The 18,509-nt window shown below is 53.3% G+C and overlaps 1 protein-coding gene and 1 long non-coding RNA gene across 2 annotated transcripts in view; one reads left to right on the top strand and one right to left on the bottom strand.

Moving 5' to 3' along the window:
• Positions 1 to 18,509, top strand: part of LOC133265562 (uncharacterized) — a 377,264-nt gene that overhangs the window by 278,503 nt on the left and 80,252 nt on the right. The gene's annotated exons all lie outside the window — the stretch shown is intronic.
• CD40LG (CD40 ligand) lies at positions 1,432 to 7,693 on the bottom strand. The gene is made up of 6 exons (XM_061446189.1): positions 7,252 to 7,693; positions 5,537 to 5,674; positions 4,493 to 4,538; positions 4,144 to 4,197; positions 3,806 to 3,868; positions 1,432 to 1,977 (listed from the first exon to the last, which is right to left on the bottom strand). The coding sequence occupies exons 1-6, from the start codon at positions 7,609 to 7,611 to the stop codon at positions 1,607 to 1,609; spliced, it is 1,032 nt and encodes a 343-aa protein (XP_061302173.1). The 5' UTR covers positions 7,612 to 7,693; the 3' UTR covers positions 1,432 to 1,606.

Raw genomic sequence — 18,509 nt, forward strand, 5'->3', positions numbered from 1 at the left:
CTGGGCTGCAAATTATCATCAACATGAAAAAACAGGAAAATAACCCCCAACAGCTTAATCTGCACAGCCCAAAGCACTGCAGGAGCTGGGGATGCCCTGGAGGTGCCCATTCATGGTGGGCTGCTCCCATTGACTACCCCAGTACTGCTCCATAGCATGAGTGCCCCCAACCCAAACTGAACTGGGGGGAGTAGTCTCCCTTGCCTCCAAGCAGGGGTGCACACAATGGATTTGGCCTCCTAAAAGACCCTGTCAATGGGAACCCTGCCCCAACGAGGGGAAAGGGCTGTCACCAAGCAAGGAGTGCCAAGGTAAGGCTGGTACCAAGGCACCCGGTAAGAGACCCTGCTTGGAAACTGGCATCCAGCAGTGCAATGGCCTGTGCAGACCATCCCACCACCGTGTTAGGATCAGACCTGCAGCCTCCAGCCAAGCAAATCCTAAGCACTGGCCACATCTGAAAGCTCTTCCACTTCCAAACCGGTTGGATTCCAGCAGTATTCCCAAAACTTTGCACTCTGACCAGTGTGACCTGTACAACCAAATGCTCCAGGCTTGCCACCTTTGCCACCTTCAGATGCCTTTGAAGAATACCACATCAACAACCTTGGGCCCTGCTGTTGCTCAGCTCACCTTCCCTTCAGGCCAGGCTGGAGGAGAGGGTCAGGGAGACCCTAGTGTGCAGTGTACCCCCTGCCCAAGAGGGACTCCTGCCTGTGTGCACAGTCCTGCTCTCTTAGAGCTCCAGGTAAAGTGATGCTGTGGGCACGTCCTCCCTGAGGACAGACAGAAGATGCTCTTGGAAGTGCACAAGCACCTTGGAGGGCTTGGGAAGACACAGATGGTCCTGCCACCCCCCTGCTTTCTTGATCCTCCTCTTAGAATAGGTGGAGCCGCACGAGAGGAGGCAGGTCCAAATCTGATGATGGTGGCCAAGATGCCTTCTACTTGCAGAGGTGGGAGGAGGACAGGCTGGTGAGTGGATTCGGGTCATGAGAGCAGAGCACGGCTGGTCCCTTACTCACACTCTAGCTTGAAATCAGCCACCAGTCGTCCCTCATGTACCTGGCCAAGGCTGTGTCACCCTGCATGAGAAGGCTGGGTGAGTTTCATAGACAGGCACAAGCGGAAAAAGGGCTTTCTCAAGACAAAGCAGGCAGTTAGGGTGGCAAGGATGCATCACCACCAGCCAGCGCGTAAGGCCAGCGCTCGGCTGACTGATTCCCTTAGAAGAGACCTTCCTAAGCCTTTTCATCTTTTTCCGCTGCTGTTTTGCAAGCAGATTGGTACAGGAGATGAGATAGGTATGAAGGATGGAGGGGCCTACGTTGTTAGGAAAGATACGTTGATGATGGAGTTTGGTTTGTGACACAACGGGGACAATCCACCTTTGCAGTGGTGGACCCAGGTGGCAATGAAAGAATAAGCGAGGTGCAAACAACAACAGCTTCAGACTTTGTTCCATTTGTGTTCTCAGGGCCCCTTGGTCCTCATTAATAAATAACAAAATATACAAATTAAGAAACAAGGAAACCAAAGAGGCAGAGGGACATAAATAGGGGAAACAGGGAAAGCTCAGGACCAGCTCAGGGCGGTCCCCTCCTCACTACAGCTTGAAGATGCCGAAGTAGGTGATGCCCTGGCGGTAGTTCACTTGTGTTGAGTCTGTCACGTTGACAAAGACCATGTCACCTTCCCGGAGCTTGAAGACACCTCCCTCCCGGATGGACTGGAGCTCGCAGGTCGACGTGGAGGTTACGTGTGTGTCTAGTCCTCTCAGCAAGAGCCGGTCCTCTTCCATGGGGAGATGCAAATAAATATAGAGGGTGAATGGTGCCAAAGTTGCTTTCTTGGAGCAGAAGCTGACTTGGGAATAGATGTAGTAGAGTCCTGCTTCCTTCACCTTCAGTTTCCCCTCCTGGTAGGTTATCAAGTTGTTGCTCGTAGGGCCGTACATCGTCGTCTCCCACTCCAGCACTGTAGGGGGAAAGCATGGCAGATGAGTTGGGAGAAAGACATCCATTTGGCAGGCTGATTTTGGGGGGGGACACCCCACAGATGTTTGGCATCACAGCCTGTGTCTGCTGCAGGGTGCAGGGGTGGCTCCTGCCTACCCCAGACCACCATCCCCAGCCCAGGGGAGCAGCATCCCCTTCTCTGAGACCAGGACAAGTTTAACTCATGTTTCTGGTCACTAGCATTGGCACCCTTGGATCGACGATGTGAGCAGAGGAGCATTGTGCTTCCTCCATCCAACCACGTGGAAACGCTGAGGGTGGAGGATTGCACACAGTTGCCACTGCCACCCAAACACCCTCGTGTCTGCCCTATGGGGTTGCTATCTCCATGGCTTTCAGTGGCACTGCCAAAACAGCCCGCAGCTCCCATCTTCAGAGGCTCCCATCCCAGGACGCACAGCTTCTCCCATCTGAGTGCTGACACTTTGCAAAGGAAGAGCAAATCAAACATCCCACAGTTCTGGTCCCCAGCAGGGTGTGGAGGTGGAAGGGTCTTGCATGGCAGATGCTGCCTCCACTGCCCATGGAGACCTGCCATGGCTTTTGGGACACTATCAGTGTCATCAGAGTAGCTCAGGAGCGTGCCTTCCCCCTGGAGTCAGTACAGATAGGTCAATACAGAGACCAGGAAGCCATGGCCATAGGGGTTGAGCTCAGCTACAGCCTCCAGGAGGTACTTTGGACCTTCCCCAGCCTACAGAGACACCAATGAGAGCAGCGAGGGAGAGCAACCTGGCTCCAAGGGGAATAACGGGCTCCACAGTCCCAGGGTGGCACGAGAGGTCCTGGGGATGCACACAGCCCATGGGCCATGCCTGCACATCCCATGGGGAAGTTTCCAATGTGCCCAACGCCAAGCTCCAGGCAGCAATTTCAACCTGCTTTATAGGCTCAACAAGGGCTCAAGCTGGGAGGTTGAAAATGCAGCGAGTTCCTCTCTTCTTTGATCTTATCTGACACGAAGCTTTGCACAGGCAGGCTGAGCTCTGGCTGAAATGCTGCGTCAGGGGTGCAAAGAGCACTTGCTGGTTACTGGCAGTTAGTCCAGAATTAAAGCAGAGGTGCCCAGACTGTGAAATCCATGGCACAGGATGACTTGCACGCTCTTACTTGGATAATCCTCGCTCTCGGATGATGCCCCTCAGCTAAGGTTGTGCTGGGGATGGGAGATGTGAGAGCAACCACGGTCTGTGCCAAGGGATGCACAAATGCGAATGGACTCACATGCATCTCTCAAACCTAACGTGGCCATGGCTGTGAATAAGTGCATATTGCTTGAATCTGCCTGGACCTATCTATGTTGTGACTATGAAGTCACAGAGTGCTACCAGGACCACTGCGGGTGAGAAGATGCTTAGAGCCTTTCTGCAGCAGCCGCCAGGCAAGACATGGCCAGGAGAACAAAAGCATTTTTGCTGCGTTCTGAGTCTAAAAGATTTTCCTTAAATACAAAGAGAAATGGTTTTCCACTCATAGAAAACACTGCAAAGGTTAAGCCATTGCAGTGCATTTCTAGGAAGGATCTATAGGATATATATCTATATTTCTAGGAAGGCTTATATAAGGCTACTGAGGACAGCGGGCATGGGATGCATGAACCCCATGTGGCAGAGGTGCAGGTGGTGATGTGACCACTGGGAATTCAGCTCCAGCTTTCACGCTGGAGTTATACAGTCCCTGTCCCTGCCCTTAGAGAGCCATGGGGCAGTTATCACAGGCCAGGGAATGGACGCTGCCGTGTCCCACTGGCTCCCTAGGCAAGGCAGTACCAAGTGGATCTGTCTTACCTGAGACCCTCTTGCTGATATTCCGACCTGCCAGGTGGACTGCAATTGGCTGCCTCTTCTCCACTGCAATGCAGGAAGGTCGGGGTTATTGGTGCCTTGGCACCCACTGGTTTCCATAGTAGCCCAGGGACTGCTCCACCTTTATTTGTCTATGGGCCAAATCCATCTGAGAGATACAGTCTCTAAAGTCCCCCCCCCCCCCCCCATCAGCTTGGAGCAAGGCAGGATCTGGCCTCTGTTCAGCCAAGACACTCGGTTGCCTTCAAGGTGGAGCCTTTGGGGGATAAAGCCCATGGAGGAGACTGGGCCCCCGTGGAAGAGGATGCGTTCTCCCTTACCTGCCACAGGGGTCTCGTTCTTGTGCATCAAATGGGGATGCTCGTGCTCGTGGCCTGGAATGCAACAAGGCCACAGATTTAATTGTGGATTCAATTCCATTGATGTAAGCACCTTAGCACCCAGAGCCACCTGCCCTGGTGTCACAGCCACAGCCAGTGCCCCCCCCTCTGCCAGCCCCATTCCATGTACAGTGGTACCCCCATAGGGATGCCCCAAACCCCAACCCCATCCCCTGCCTCTGTGCCATGCCCTGGTGCTGGGCAGGGTGAAGGAAAGCCCTTCCCAGGCCAAGCTACTCCTCCTGCCCCTTCCAAGGCACGGGTGCACTGACAGCACCAGGGAACTCACCTCTCTGCATTTCAAATTTGGGCTGCTCCTTGTTGGCTCCCCTGTCCTGTAACGACAGCAAAAATACATGGGTGGGTTTTAGGGATGTACAAATCCCTCATTTTGAAAGCTTTTGTATAAAGGATGCTCTCGCCACTTCTTGGGTTGGTGCTTTTTGGCCCCAATGGCCCTGCCAGCTCTGTGCAGAGGGTAACACTGAGTCCCCTCTCCAGTACCATCCCCAGCATCACATATGGCCATGGACTGGCTGTTGGCAGAGGCGGATTGTAGGGTTTATGATCTTTGTTAGTTCAGTTAAAATGATGGGATGGGAAAGGCTTATTTGAGAAACAAACAAAAAACCATCTCCTTTTCATTTAAAACCATGCTGGAGAGCAAGCTGGGCACATCCCTGCCCCTACATGAGGGGGTTTTCAGGACTCCTGAGCAGGGCTCATCTTAGACAGTTTTCTGTTGTCAGATGGGTACCAACGCAGACCTGAGGTGTTTGGTGTCATTGGGCATTGACACCCAAATATGAGGAGCCTCTGCACTGGCTGGAGGTACCATCCCTGAGCCCATGGAGTGGCATTTGTACATCCTTCTCCTCCTCACTGTCTGATGGGAGCTGTGCTGCCTGGCCCAAGCCTTGTACCCTCATGGACACCTGCGTGGCCACAAGCATCCCCACAGGATCGGGGCAAGGTGCCACGCATCAGGAAAAGAACCTTTATCAGACCAGGATGAGAGTGCAGAACCAGGGTGGCTGCAGCTCCATCCCTCCAACCACAAGCTCTGAGCATCGCTCCGCAGGGATCCCACCTGCAGCTGGATGTGTGCTGACCAAAACCATTTTGAGGCAGAACTGGAGGAGAATATTCAATTCTATCAATAGAGTATAAAAATAGAATGTAAAACTAACCCAGTGTAAAACTAACCCAGTGTAAAGAGGGGCATGTGCTGTGCAGCCCCAGGGCAAAGGGCACCCATGGGGTGAAGCTGGCTGTGTGCCTGGAGCCCTCCTCCATCTTCAGTGTGGTCTTTATATATCTAACAGCAGCATACCTTGCACTGGAGGTCCTGGAAGGCCTTTAGAATCTTTTCACAGTCCAATATGGTTGATTTCTGGCCTTCTGCTGTCTGACACTTCTGTACTTTCCTCAGGAAGATGTAATCCTCATTCAGGTCCAACACCTCTTCCATCTGCCGATGCGGGAGAAAAGAGAGGGTGAATGGGGTGTAAGTGGGAAACCTGCAATGGCTGTATTCCTGCCAGGGATATATCACAGCCTGGAAAGCTCAGGGTCAGTTGTTCAGCATTGGGATGAGCCGGGCAGACAGACTGTGGGTACCAAGTACTCCCACCAGCCGCCCGGTGCGGCATCCGCACCTGCATCCCCTGGGAATTGCTGACCCTGGTTGGTACCACTGGCTAAGAGGAGGATTACTCAGGATCCCTTTGTGTTTTCTATCACCTTGATCATGAATTTCAGTTTCCCACTGTGCTTTTTCCAAAAGGCAAGTGGCAAAATTCCACCTGCCTGCATTGACAGGCACAGAAATCTCAGCAACTGGCTCGGTCCATCCCAGCTCGGATCCAGCTGGGATTCTCCCTCAACTCCACACTGCCCTGCCCATGCAGGGCATCATCCCATTGTTTCAGATTGCTTATTGACTAAAAGAGCAGCCAGGGACCAAAAGAACCTGTGGGTTGGGGCTGAATTCTGCCAAGAGCTTCAGAATAAAAAGAGCCAGAGAGAGAGAGAGAGATAGATGATAGATGATAGATAGATAGATAGATAGATAGATAGATAGATAGATAGATAGATAGATAGATAGATAGATAGATAGATATAGATAGATAGATAGATGATAGATCGATCGATCTGCATCTCAGCTACCTCTGGGGACCCTCTACTCATCCCTTCACCCCAGGCTGCAAACTCCATGCAGTAAAGTCTCCTTCCACCGCCCTGTCTTTTCAGCCTCTCTAGTTCAGGGTTGCTTCCTGCCCTTGAAGATCAGAAGTCACCCACTTAAATGTCAATTTAAGTTGAGACAGTGTGTTTAAAAAACACTAATGATGATCTGATCACTGTATCTGCTACAGAGAACTCGTTCTTGGGTTTAGACACAGTCCATTTCTTAAGCTGGTTTCTGGTTTGGAGGAAAGTAGCTTCAGATGATTGGTGACTTTAAGCATCGTGCAGTCATGGCAATATCAAACCCAGCTTTTTAGCTTTTAATTCTCTGGTAAATACTGTCCCAAGTAGAAGACATAGTCACCAATACCGTGTCTCTTCACTAAAAGGCCAAGCACTAAGGTCCACTTCTTTTCTCTAACCAGAAAAACAGCATCTAAAGTGGGATGTTGGTCAAATTCACACATACAAACACTAAAAAAAGCTGCATTTCTGGACCCCCCCAATCCTCATGATGAGCGTCACCAGAAAATCCACCAATGAACCTAAAATAGCCACTTGTGTGTTTAAGCCACACTCTTCTTTTCCTGGACTGGCCATGGTTTGCTATTAATGGATCTTCTTCATCGATCCATTCTTGTTCTGTTAACAAAGGGAACAGGTTTCTTCCTTACATACATCTTAGTGGCAAATTAAAACAGAAATGAGAACATGGGTGCAATAAATGCCACTCCTGCATCCATCCAGTGTCCGGCATCATCTTCTACCATGCTCATCCTTTGGGTGAGCACACCTCACCGCAGCGGAAGGCAAATCGCGTTAGCAACCCAACGCAGACCACCTTATTTCTCCACTTACCTTATCCATCTTCATGTGAAGATACAAACAGAAGAGCACGGTCCCGATTGTCTGCGCTACAATAAATAGAGCGAGGAAGCCCATGAGCATTTTCATGGTGCTGGGCGAGGTGCTGCTCATGGCTCGGGGCGTCGCAGGGCTGTAGGGTTCGTTCATCCTCCACGCGCGGTGCTGGGGCTCCTTCAAATGCACCGCTTGCAAGTAGCATGAGAACTGCTGCGTGAGCACCCGCTGCTCAAGGGATACAGGCTGCAGCAACCTACACTTCCTGGAAAAACCTCTTCGTAGTGGGTAGGTTTGTTCACTGCCATCTCCCACAACAAAAGAAGGTTGCTTAGACTTTCTTTGGTTCACTTCCATGCTTTTTTCCTATCTCTCAACCAGAAGCAGAGAGATATATTATTCCATATATTCATATTTGCCCTCGAAACACTCCAAACTATGCCCCAGTGGTTGTTTTTTTTCCCTGCTGTGGATGAAAGTTTCATGACAAATTGCCGTCAGAGAAATGGAGACCATGAATACAAGGACAGAGCTGCTGAACAGGGGCTGGGGAGCACCAGAAAATCAGTGGTTTTTCAAAAGGGGAAGAAAGCTTTTTTACCCTCTGTTTCCTTCACGGGAAGGGTGATTTTGCAGTGCATACACTTGGCAGGTTGAGCTGCTTTCTGGCCTTCCCTTGTGCTCCCAATGGGTGACGTCTCTCCTTGGGTAGGCTGGATGATGCTGGAGAAAGGACCATCTCCATGGGCACTGCACCTCTAGTGTGGGCACAGCTTTCATGCTCCTCAATAGACAGTGGGACTTTGGGTCTTGGTGCTTGGCATCACTTTGGAGAGATGAGTTTTAAACAGCTTCAGTGACACCATAGCGAGGTGCTCACCCTGCACCCAAGGGCACAAGCCATCACAGACTCTGTCCTCACTTACCCATGTTACCTCCACCTACACAACCGGGCATGAAAAGGGCTGTTGGGGGTGCTGGTTGCTGACGCCCCAGCATCACCTCCATGCAACTTTGGGCAACCCATATCCCCTCTATGTGCTCACGCCTCCCCAGCCAGCAGCAGGGAGGCAAGATCCTGCCCCCAGGCTCTTCAGGCATCTGATGCTTGTGCAGCCATGCACCACCAATAACGCAGTGTAAATGCAGAGGGGTCTCACTGCTTGCAGCCTCAGGAGAGGAGAGGAGGGTGCACAGCACCTCATCAGGGCTGCTCAGAGCATTGAAGGATGGAGTCCAGCAGTCGCTTTTGCTACCTACCCTCTCCCTCGCATCCTGTCCTGTGTGGTTAGGGCGCTCGAGCTGCAAATGCAAGAGCTGGTAACAGAGCACAAACATCTCTGCAGCCTTGACAGGTCACCCTGCTCCTAAATATAGCACCCAAATCACACGTGTGGGATGGCACCTTCGTGGGCAGCGGTAGGCAGAGGCCCTGGATGGTGCTTTGGAGCCTCACCATGCCAGGACCGTCACCCCTCTGCAATGAGGGGAGCCTTGGGATGGGGCTGCCAGCTCCAGGGCAGCTCCCCAATGTCGGTTTTGCCTTCTAGAGGAGAAAGTGGCCCTGGGGTCCCAGCTCCTGTGTGCCCATGTCCCAAGGGATGCTCACATGCCCTCAGCATCCAAGGGCTGCCTTGCTGTCCAGACCACCAGGGCTTCCCAAGCACCACAGGAGCATCGTCGTGACAGCAATGAGGTGACCCAAACAGTGCTGGGGATGCACAGTGTTGGGTTGCAAAAGGGGGTCCCCCTTAGCTTTGATGGGCTTTAGACCTGGTCCCTTGGGCTTGAAGCTCTGCTGTACATGGGATCAAGCCCACACACAGCCTGGGGGCACTGCTTTCAGTCCTTTATGTGTTAAAATGGGCTTTATCTCTGGACAGACACTGGCAAAACCTGCCCCAACGTCCTCGCAGTGGTCTGGTCGGACATCAGGCTCCCGCACACGGTCCCTGCCATGGTGAGCTTGCCACATGCAAAAAAGCCATTTCATGGCTCCCCAGAGACTCCCCCAGTGCATCAGCCTCACGGTGCTCACCAGCATTTTCCAGGCTCTTCCTCTGAATTTAACACTCACGTTTGGGGGAGGTCTCTACAAAAGGACATGGGCAGTCATTGCTTCACACATTCCCTGAATCCAGAGCATCAGGACTGAGAGGCAGCGATAACGTGCGAAGCCACATCAATAAGCACTGCAGAGAGCAGCAGGGGAGGATTTACACTGCTATTCCTGAGCCCTGGCTTCTTCTCAAAGCCGTTTTTGGATCTCCCCCTCTCGCTGTTTCACTGAAATGAGAAGAACTCGGAGATAATGCTGGAAACCCCAAACATGTTGTTGGCCCCATTGCATCCAGCTTGCTGGGGAGGCCGGAGCTGTTGGCAGCTTCACGGGAGGATGCTGGGTTCTGTGAGGAGGATGGGGAGAGGCTCAGGGTTCGGGTACCCGGTACAAAGCATCATCGGAGGGTTGGCCAGCTTGTGCTGCACACCATGAAACTGAGAGTTGCTCGTCACTGTCACCTTGACGGGAGAGACCGGGTGGAAAGTGTGACAGCAGGGATCCTGGCAGGGGTTTGTCAGCGTGGAGAGCAGGCTGGCAGCTCTCTGCAGGAAACCATTGCTCCACACTGGCAATCCAGCCCTAGATGGCACAGAGCAAGCCCTCTGGAGCTGCATCCACCACCCCACATCACCAGGTTGGCCGCGTGGATGGTAAGGGTAGGGAGAAAGACTCAAGACCTGTGTTAGCCCATGGCAAGGCCAGATAGCATCATGGCTGCATGTCCTTGACCCCTTGACTGCTGTAAGAACATGGGGGAATGGCTTTAACCTGCCCGAGGGGAGACTGAGATGAGCTCTTAGGCAGAAGCTCTTCCCTGGGAGGGTGCTGAGGCGCTGGCACAGGGTGCCCAGAGAAGCTGTGGCTGCCCCATCCCTGGCAGTGTTCAAGGGCAGGTTGGACACAGGGGCTTGGAGCAAGCTGCTCTAGTGGAAGGGGTCCCTGCCTGTGGCAGGGCTTGGAGCTGGAGGAGCTTTGAGGTCCTTTCCAACTCAAACCAGTCTCAGTTTCTATGCTACAGCCTTGGGGAACAACACATGGTTGAGCGCAATGATAGGAAGGAGTGCCCAGCAACAGAGGGAAGAGTCTGCCCGCATAGGATAACATCAGGGAAGGTGAAGTCACACCTTCACCATCGATGAGCTCAGCTACAGGGTTTTCTTTCAGTGCCCAAACCCTCTGCCTGTAACCATGCCCATCCACGTGCGAGCCCAGACTGGCACAGCTCCTCCGTACATCCCACCCTGGCCGAGATGATGGGAAAATGTGATCCATCGCTTGCATTCCTATTGACCCAGTCGTGCTGTTTCCGCTCATCAACAACACGTTTTCTCCACTTGTCCTCGGTGCTCAGAGCTTTGTATACTGAGAAAACATCCGCTCGCCTGCCCGGGAGCGCTTCTGAAGGCAGCGAGGTGAAAGCTGCTGAGAAAGGAGTGATTTCATTTGGCTTGCGATGCCCACTGTGGTTTCGTGTCAAGCTCTTTCAGCTGCGCTGCTCACCCTGAATGCTCTCCACAAGTAACAGAAGCTGGGTGCAGGGCAGGGCTGAGAACAATGCATTCAAAAGGGAGATGCTGTTTTGAGTCACCAAAGCAGTTTGGCTGCAATGCCGTGAGAGGGATGCAGAAGGGAGAGAAACCCCAATGAAGTTCCTTCAGCACAGGGCCGCTGGCAGAAGGGGAAGTTGAGCTTCCCCACCGTTTGCTTTGTCACTTCTTTAGGTTTTTCCCTCTCCTGTATCCTCTGAGCTCTTGTATCTCCAGGACAACGCCATCAACAGAGAGGAAGAGGGAACAGACATAGCCAGAACACCGCAGAAAGCATCATCAGCATCAGGAGAAGGAACGGTTGCGTGGCAGTTTCCATTCCTTTCTCACCTTGGTAAGAATGAGAGAAAGCTCTTGGAGCGCAGAGCAGCAACAGGCAGCCTCAGGGAGAGCTGAAGGTGCCAGTGCTTGCAGTGTTCATGTCTCTCTGTGCAAGAAGAGATGCTGGTTGTAGCCGCTATGGTGGTAATGGCAGGCTGCAGGGCCGTGGTGAGCCATGGAGACATCCATGAGGAGGTCAGCAGAAGCTCCAGGCTCCATCAGACCTGAACACGAGCTGGACCCTGCTCCTGCTGCCCTGCAGCTTGATGGGAGCAGGGTGCAGAGCACCACCTCCACCTCATTTTCCCCAGAGGCATCTGCCCCTTCCAAGCCACCCTCCAGAGCAGCAAAGAGCAATGGGAAAGAGCTGCAGGGAATGGCATTGAGGTGATGCTGTCCTTCTGATCCACCCTTCTCCAATGGCCATCATCCACTGTACCCCCTTCCCTCCTCGCTTCCCTGTCCTCCTGTACCACCCATGGGTGTCCTTTCCCAAGGGATCAAAGTGGCTGGAGAGCCAGGAAAGGCACAGAAACAAGCCCCAGGGACCCCACAGAGGATTAAGGACCCCAAAGGGGCACATGGCTTCCATGCCATATCAGGGTGGTGATGCCAGCCTTGCATGGAGAGCATCCACCCGCTAAACTGCTGATGCTGAGCCTCACCAAAGCTGTGAAACCACAGATTGCACCAGAAACTTCTTGCTGTGTCAGCTGCACCTACTTCTGGCTTCCTAAAAATAGAGCCTGGTGGGGGGAACCCCAGCCCTGCCAAAGAAGCCCCTGCTGCCTGAGTCAGAGAGGAAGGGACCGGGAGCATCCCATGTATCTCCCCTCACTCAGCCAAGCACCAAAAGCAGCTTCCAGGGGTGCTGGAGCCTGTGACCATCAAAGCTACAGCGAAACCCTGTGGGGCTGGGTCCTGGAGGATGCTGCTGCAAGCACTCCATGAGCTCCACGTTTCCAAAGCCAGCCTTGCCCATGGCAAAGCCACCCAACCTCAAGCTCTCGCAGCCCCATGGGGATCCCCAGCCACATGGGTGGGATGTGCCCCTAGGTCAGGGTTTGCGTGCTGCCCTAAGGAGGGTTTTGCTGCTCTTGGCCAAAGCTAGAACCCCAGCCTGGTTTGGGACAGAAGGGACCTTAAAGGGATGGATGGAGGCCAAGGATTTTGGGTGGATGCAGGAGGTGGGTGAGACACAGCCTTTCCCTCTGTAGCCAGAGGTTTGAAGTGAGCCCTTGTGCTCTGGGCTGGCTCAATGGCCCCAACACGTCCTGCAGCAAATCTGGATCCTGACTGGAAATGACCAAGAGATGGGCAATGTCCCTGGGTTGGTTTAGCAGCCAGTGACTTCGTCTTCTGCCTTTCTCTCCTGCATTAAACCACAGCCCCCTGAAGAGGCAACATCAATGCAAATCACTCATTCAAAACCTCACACACATCGACCTCCACGAGGTTCTCACCATGGGGCTTTCTTCACCACCAAGAGAATCACCTCCGTGGCTCTTCACTGCATCCTGTTCCAGCCTTAACCCTCTACCTCTGCTGGCCCTGGAATCCCCTGGGGGGTTTTGCTCATCCCTTGGGATCACTGGGATTCCCTTGGGATCATGCACAGCCCCATGTGGAGCAAGAGAGAGTGATGCTGCTGGTGATGGCAGATCAGCCAGCAAAGGTGAGCAGCCAAAGGGGTGAGGAGCAGACAAGGAGCTTTGATCCGAGGGCTTTGGGGAGCCAATCCTCAGCCCCTGCCTGGGAATAACCATCCCCATGGAGAACGTGGGATCTGTGCCGGGGTGGAAATCCACACACAGTCACCCTGCTCCATCTGAGAGCCCAACCAAGACAGGGCACACACAGAAGCAGCAAACCCCATCCTGAACCACTTGCACAGCGATGCAAAGGCAGAGCAGTGTCACCTTCACCAGCATGCAGTACACACCGCAGTGGTACCCACAGTCCCAGCACCACAGGCTGTGATGCTCTGGGGGTTGGATTTTAGGAAATCCATCCTAAAATCCCTGTGAGCCTGCACGAGACATGGCAACGAGCAGATGCTAAACCAACTCTGCCATCTACTGACTTCTCTGTCTCTCCTCCCTGCCCGTCCACCCCTCCATCACACAGCCGCATGGAAAGCTGGTGCTAAAGATGAAGGACCTCCATGCTGGGACATGATGCTGCAGTGATGCTGGAGGAGCCCTGCAGCCGGGCACACGTGTGCAGCCTCACCTGCCCTGTGCCCCAGGATGTGGGCATGGCTCAGGGTAGTCCTCAGGCTGCAGAACAAAGGGCTCTGTGGGGAGAAGAGCAAAGTAAAGCTTCAAAGGCTGCTGCCAACATCGGAATGTTCTTAGTGCTGAGGCCAGGGACAAGACCTGCTTAAAGAAGACAGCAAGTGACAGCCCCAAGCCAGCTTGGCAGCCCCGATGCCATAGTCTGAGGTGGTGCAAAGCTGGTTTTGCTCATGGCCACAGTGGCATAGGCAACCCCTTTCGTAGGAACTCTTGCCCCCGGGCTGCGCACAGGAACCCGAGCAGCTCAGCATCACCTCACCAGTGAAGGTAAAGGAAACAACGTGTGCAGAAATGGAAACAGAACATCCCTGGTGTTATAGAAACCATCCTGGCAGCGTGGGAAGGAGTGTCCCAGGCTGGATCCTGGCCACTGGGGCAGCTCCTTCCTTCCAGCACTGCAAAGCAAAGGATGCACAGATCCAGACATAAGGAAATGGACATCACTGGCACCCCAATCCCAGCTCACGCCCTACCAAGTTCATGTCTCATGTGTGCTACGTGGGAGTGTGGAAACACCAGGAAATCATTGAGGGACATCTGGAGGTGGCCAGGGGGCTTCTGCAGAGCAAAATGGTGGCAGCACAATGACAAATGTCAAGTTCCTCAGAGGCCAGGAACCGCCTCTCCCTGCAGGGCTCTGGGGATGCAGCAGATGCAGAACGGAGACTTCCCATGGGAGGGCTGCAGTGGGATGGTGCTACCAGGAACATCAATTTGAAGGTGCTTCTCTTTCTAAGCATCCTTTCTGCAAAAGATGCTACACACTTGCAAATGAATAATGAGGTCAAGAGATGTGCCCGGTGATGGCAGGGCATCAGATATCCCAGCTTCAACATTCCCCTCTGCCCTTTCCAGCCTGGAGAAAAAGCATTCCCAAGAAGTGGCTCCACCCTGGGTAAATCCCAGCCCTGACACACAACCAGGGCATCTCCCATCCTTCCAGGAACGCGATGACAGGAGATGCTGCAGCCCTGGCCCCTGCATCCTCCTGATGCTGGAGGCAAACCTGCTGCAGTGTCTGGGTACAGACGCACGCTGCTTGTGGGAGCCTGCAGCCTTCTTGCAGAGCACTGAGAAGAGACCTCAGCTCATCTCATGTTTACCCCAGGGGCCAGAAGAGCAGCTGCTGTGATGGGAGCACTGGTCCCTCTCATGGGACCCTGCTCCCACTCCTGTCCCACTGCACTCGGGCTGTGATGGGCTGGGGGCTGGGTGTCAGTTGCCCTCATCCTACCAAGAGGTTTCCTGTAGAGCTACAGCAACACACGGCTTGTTCAGGCACTCTGTTTTAGCAGGGAATGGGGCTAACAGCCTAAAATTGATGTGATTCTCCACATGCAACTCCCCCAGGATCAAGTCACACCAGAGGAAGAAGCTTCATCTGGAAAAAGACTCCTCCAAACCTATCTCATGCATGATAAATGGGGGACAGAGCCATGTGAGTGCTGCTTATAGGTCCAGGGGTCAGATCCAGACATCAAATTGGAGGTGGGCTTTCAGTTTCCCTGCTAATGGCCAGGCTCAGCCAGAGTCCCAGGCAGCACATCCCCATCTCCCCTTGGACCTCATTGTGCCACCTCATATCCCAGCTATGGGGGCTACGAGCAGCTCCTCATATCCCAGGCTCCTTCACTTGAATGAATCACCAGCCAACGGGCTGTCCTTCCCTTTCAGCAGCAGAAGAACAACCTTTATTTGCAAGTGGAAAATCCTGGCCTTAAAACCCCCTGCGCACCTGAAGGGAACCGTGACACCGAGGTGATGCTCTCAGCTTGCGCACTACAGTGGGCACTTGCTGCGAAAGGTAATGAAAGGAAAACCCCAAACGCCTCATTCCAGGAAAACACCCCAATGGCACTAACAATGAAGACAGAGAAAAGGATTGCTCCCCCCCCTCCAGTATTCAGGCAGGGGAAGATGAACCTGAAGCCGTCACGGAACTGTGCTGAGCAGGAAGAAAATCGATGCACGTAAGACTCGAGTGTGGTCAGGGCTGTGACAGGAAGGTGGGGAAAGTGTTCTGGAAACAGGGCTAAAGCGGTGTGAGAGAAAGGAAAGGCAACCCAGGGCACATCCCGGCTCGTTCCCTCAGGAGCAGCCTCCCTGCACCCTGCATGGAGCTGGCCAGGATGCGGGCACAGGGGTGGAGAGATCTGGAAGGCAAGGAACTGGCTTCCTCTTGCTGCCTGTGTCTGGTTGCTTCTTTACCTTAGATAAGTCAACGGGTCTCAGTTTCATCACTGGTGAAATGAGGCATTGCTGTTGCTGGGAAGAGTCAAGATCCAGAGATGGGAACAGCCAAGTATATTCAGTGGACACAGAAACAAATCACTGTCAGCTCTCATCTTCAGAGCAATGCTGGTTGAGGGGGGTGCATCTGGAGGTGAGGCTGCAGTCCGTATCCTGTTGAGGACAGGGAGTGATAGAGGGTGATAGGTAGAGGGTGGTAGAGGGTGGTAGAGGGTGGTAGAGGGTGGTAGAGGGTGGTAGAGGGTGGTAGAGGGTGGTAGAGGGTGGTAGAGGGTGGTAGAGGGTGGTAGAGGGTGGTAGAGGGTGGTAGAGGGTGGTAGAGGGTGGGTGTCTGACAGCAGCCAAGGGAAACCCAGCACAAGGTCCCAGCCTTCCCGTAGCCCCATTCACTTCCCACTCTGCAGTGCAGTTGGTGCTGAGGAGCATCACTGCCCTTCCTGGCTTCCTGACTGGCTAATCCACCCTCATCCTCAAGAGCTGAATCACTGCAGCTACCGGTGTAGAGCAGTGCTGAGTCTCAGTGCTGCCACACACATACACCCCATCTCATCTCCACTGCCTGCCTGCTGGACCATGAAAGTCTATGGCACTGCCACAGGATCAAGACTCATAGAATCAACCAGGTTGGAAAGGACCTTTAGGATCAAGTCCAGCCTTTACCCCGGAGTGATGTCAAGGGTGATGCAGAGACAGTTTCTAAGTGACAGGCTGCCTTTGGTGCAGGAGGAAAATCCCCCCTGATTCCCCCCTGCATCCAGCCCCTGGGATCCATCAGGGCCTTTGAAAAGGGGACTCGAGGTTTGTACCTCAGCTTTGCAAGCAAGAGCATCAGTGGAACTGAAAGCAGGTTCACACCACAGTGCCCACCCATGCAAAACTCTAACAAACCACAAAACCAGGCAATTGCACAACCTTCTTCTCGTGTTTACCAGGCTCATTTTCCGAGCACTGGCTGCTGTTAAAACAGCCTCAAAGGAGTTCAGTGGTAAAAGTGACCTCTTGGTCTGCTATTGCCAGAAAACCCCACTGACCTCTGTAAGCCGAGGTCTGTCAGAATGGTCTTCAAACGATCCTGCAAGCTTTTCAGTCCAAACCCAGCGCTCTCTCATATCCCCTGCCTTCACATACCTGAGCTCAAAGGGACTTCTCCCTTTGAGGTGTAGAGCAGGTTTTCCCCCCTGCATGGTAAGGATGGATGGGTACCTCTCAGGAGGCTGGAGCTTGAGGTTCTCTGTGCCTGCAAAGAACCATATAGAAAAGCTCACTCTGATTAACTGTACACAATGGGCAGCACTTAAACCCAGCTATGCCCTTTCAGGCTGTCCCCACCAAAATCCAGGCCAGGTCATGGCCAAAGGCCACTGATATCAGTGGGATAACAGCAAAGAGCTCTGAGCAGATTTCCAACCCCCCTGAGAAATCCCTCTCTGGCTGCATACAAGGACTCAGGAGGAAGCACAAGTCATAACCCCCTTGCACACACTGCTCCTGTGTCCTCCTTATAGCCTGCGGATAGCCAGTGATCAGAGGATGGGTCAACTTCCCATAAGCAGGAGGAAGTTTCCTAACAGCCACTGCTACAGCCTTTTGCGACGTGGTGGCTCCTGCTGGGTAGCAAGACACCAGTGAGATACTCATGGAACTATGCCTCAGGTAGGGAAAAGGCCAGAGCTCCACATGGGAAATGAGATGCTCTTGAGCTTACACAGCTGTCCTGGGGATATTCACACACACAATTAATGAAGAACCCTTGAGCGCTTCATACATCAGCCCAGTGAGCACCAGGCCCCAAGCTCAGCAGCTCTGGGATGGGATTAAGGCCAAGGAAGCACTCAGCAGACTGGTTCCTGCATTGCTCTGTCCCCACAGGGTTCAGTGGTGGCAGGAGAGAAAGTCACCTGTATTGGCAGTACATTGACCAGCAGCTTTGGTTAACAGCACAAGCGCTGCTAGGGGATGCAGGATGGGGTGACGTGATGCTCAGCATACACCATTACACGGCTCGAGGGCTGTAGTATGATGCCAGCCCTGCTGCAGCTCAGGAGCCATTGAGCATAAATCCCAGCCTACATTAAGACCAAAGATCCAGTGCCTACCTCCAAGATTAGATAGATAGATAGATAGATAGATAGATAGATAGATAGATAGATAGCTGATAACCAAGCAAATTAAGGACCCATCTTGTGCCCATCAAGGTTTGTAACTCACTACACTGGAGGCTGCATCCAGAGAGCTGCATTGAGGAGAGACCTGGTGTCTGTGTGTGTGCTGCTGCACCCCACAGCATCCCTGAGCTGGGAGCACCACAGTCTGCTCACACTCTGCCACAGAAGCACTGTTTTCCCTTGTTTCACCCAACAGTCGGCTCCTTGTCAAGCTGCTCCACTGTCTCCATCTCCCTGGCAGTGGGAACTCACTCGTTCTGCTGCTGCCACACTGCAGTGTGGCACTTCTCCAAGCTAAACCTGGTGGGAAGCTCGCTTCCCACGCTGTGCCATTCGACAGCGGCGCCAGGACACAGCACAGCTCCCTGGGAAGGGGCATTAGCTGTGGGAAAGGGACCTTTGGAAGAAGAGGTGGCTTGCACACCGTCTGTTACTGCCTCCTTCGGAGGACTAAGGCCTGGAGCATGCATGAGCTTTGCATGATCCCTCTTCCATCAGGCACTGCCAGGGATGGGGCAGCCACAGCTTCCCTGGGCACCCTGTGCCGGTTTCCCACCACCCTCACAGTAAAGAACTTCTTCCTTGTCTCCAGCCTGAACTTCCCCTGTTTCAG

Source organism: Pezoporus flaviventris, unplaced genomic scaffold, assembly GCF_033815535.1.
Source record: "Pezoporus flaviventris isolate CSIRO_AGI_PZ_B2104156 unplaced genomic scaffold, CSIRO_AGI_Pfla_v1 ptg000005l, whole genome shotgun sequence".
In the NCBI taxonomy this organism is placed as follows: Eukaryota; Metazoa; Chordata; class Aves; order Psittaciformes; family Psittacidae; genus Pezoporus; species Pezoporus flaviventris.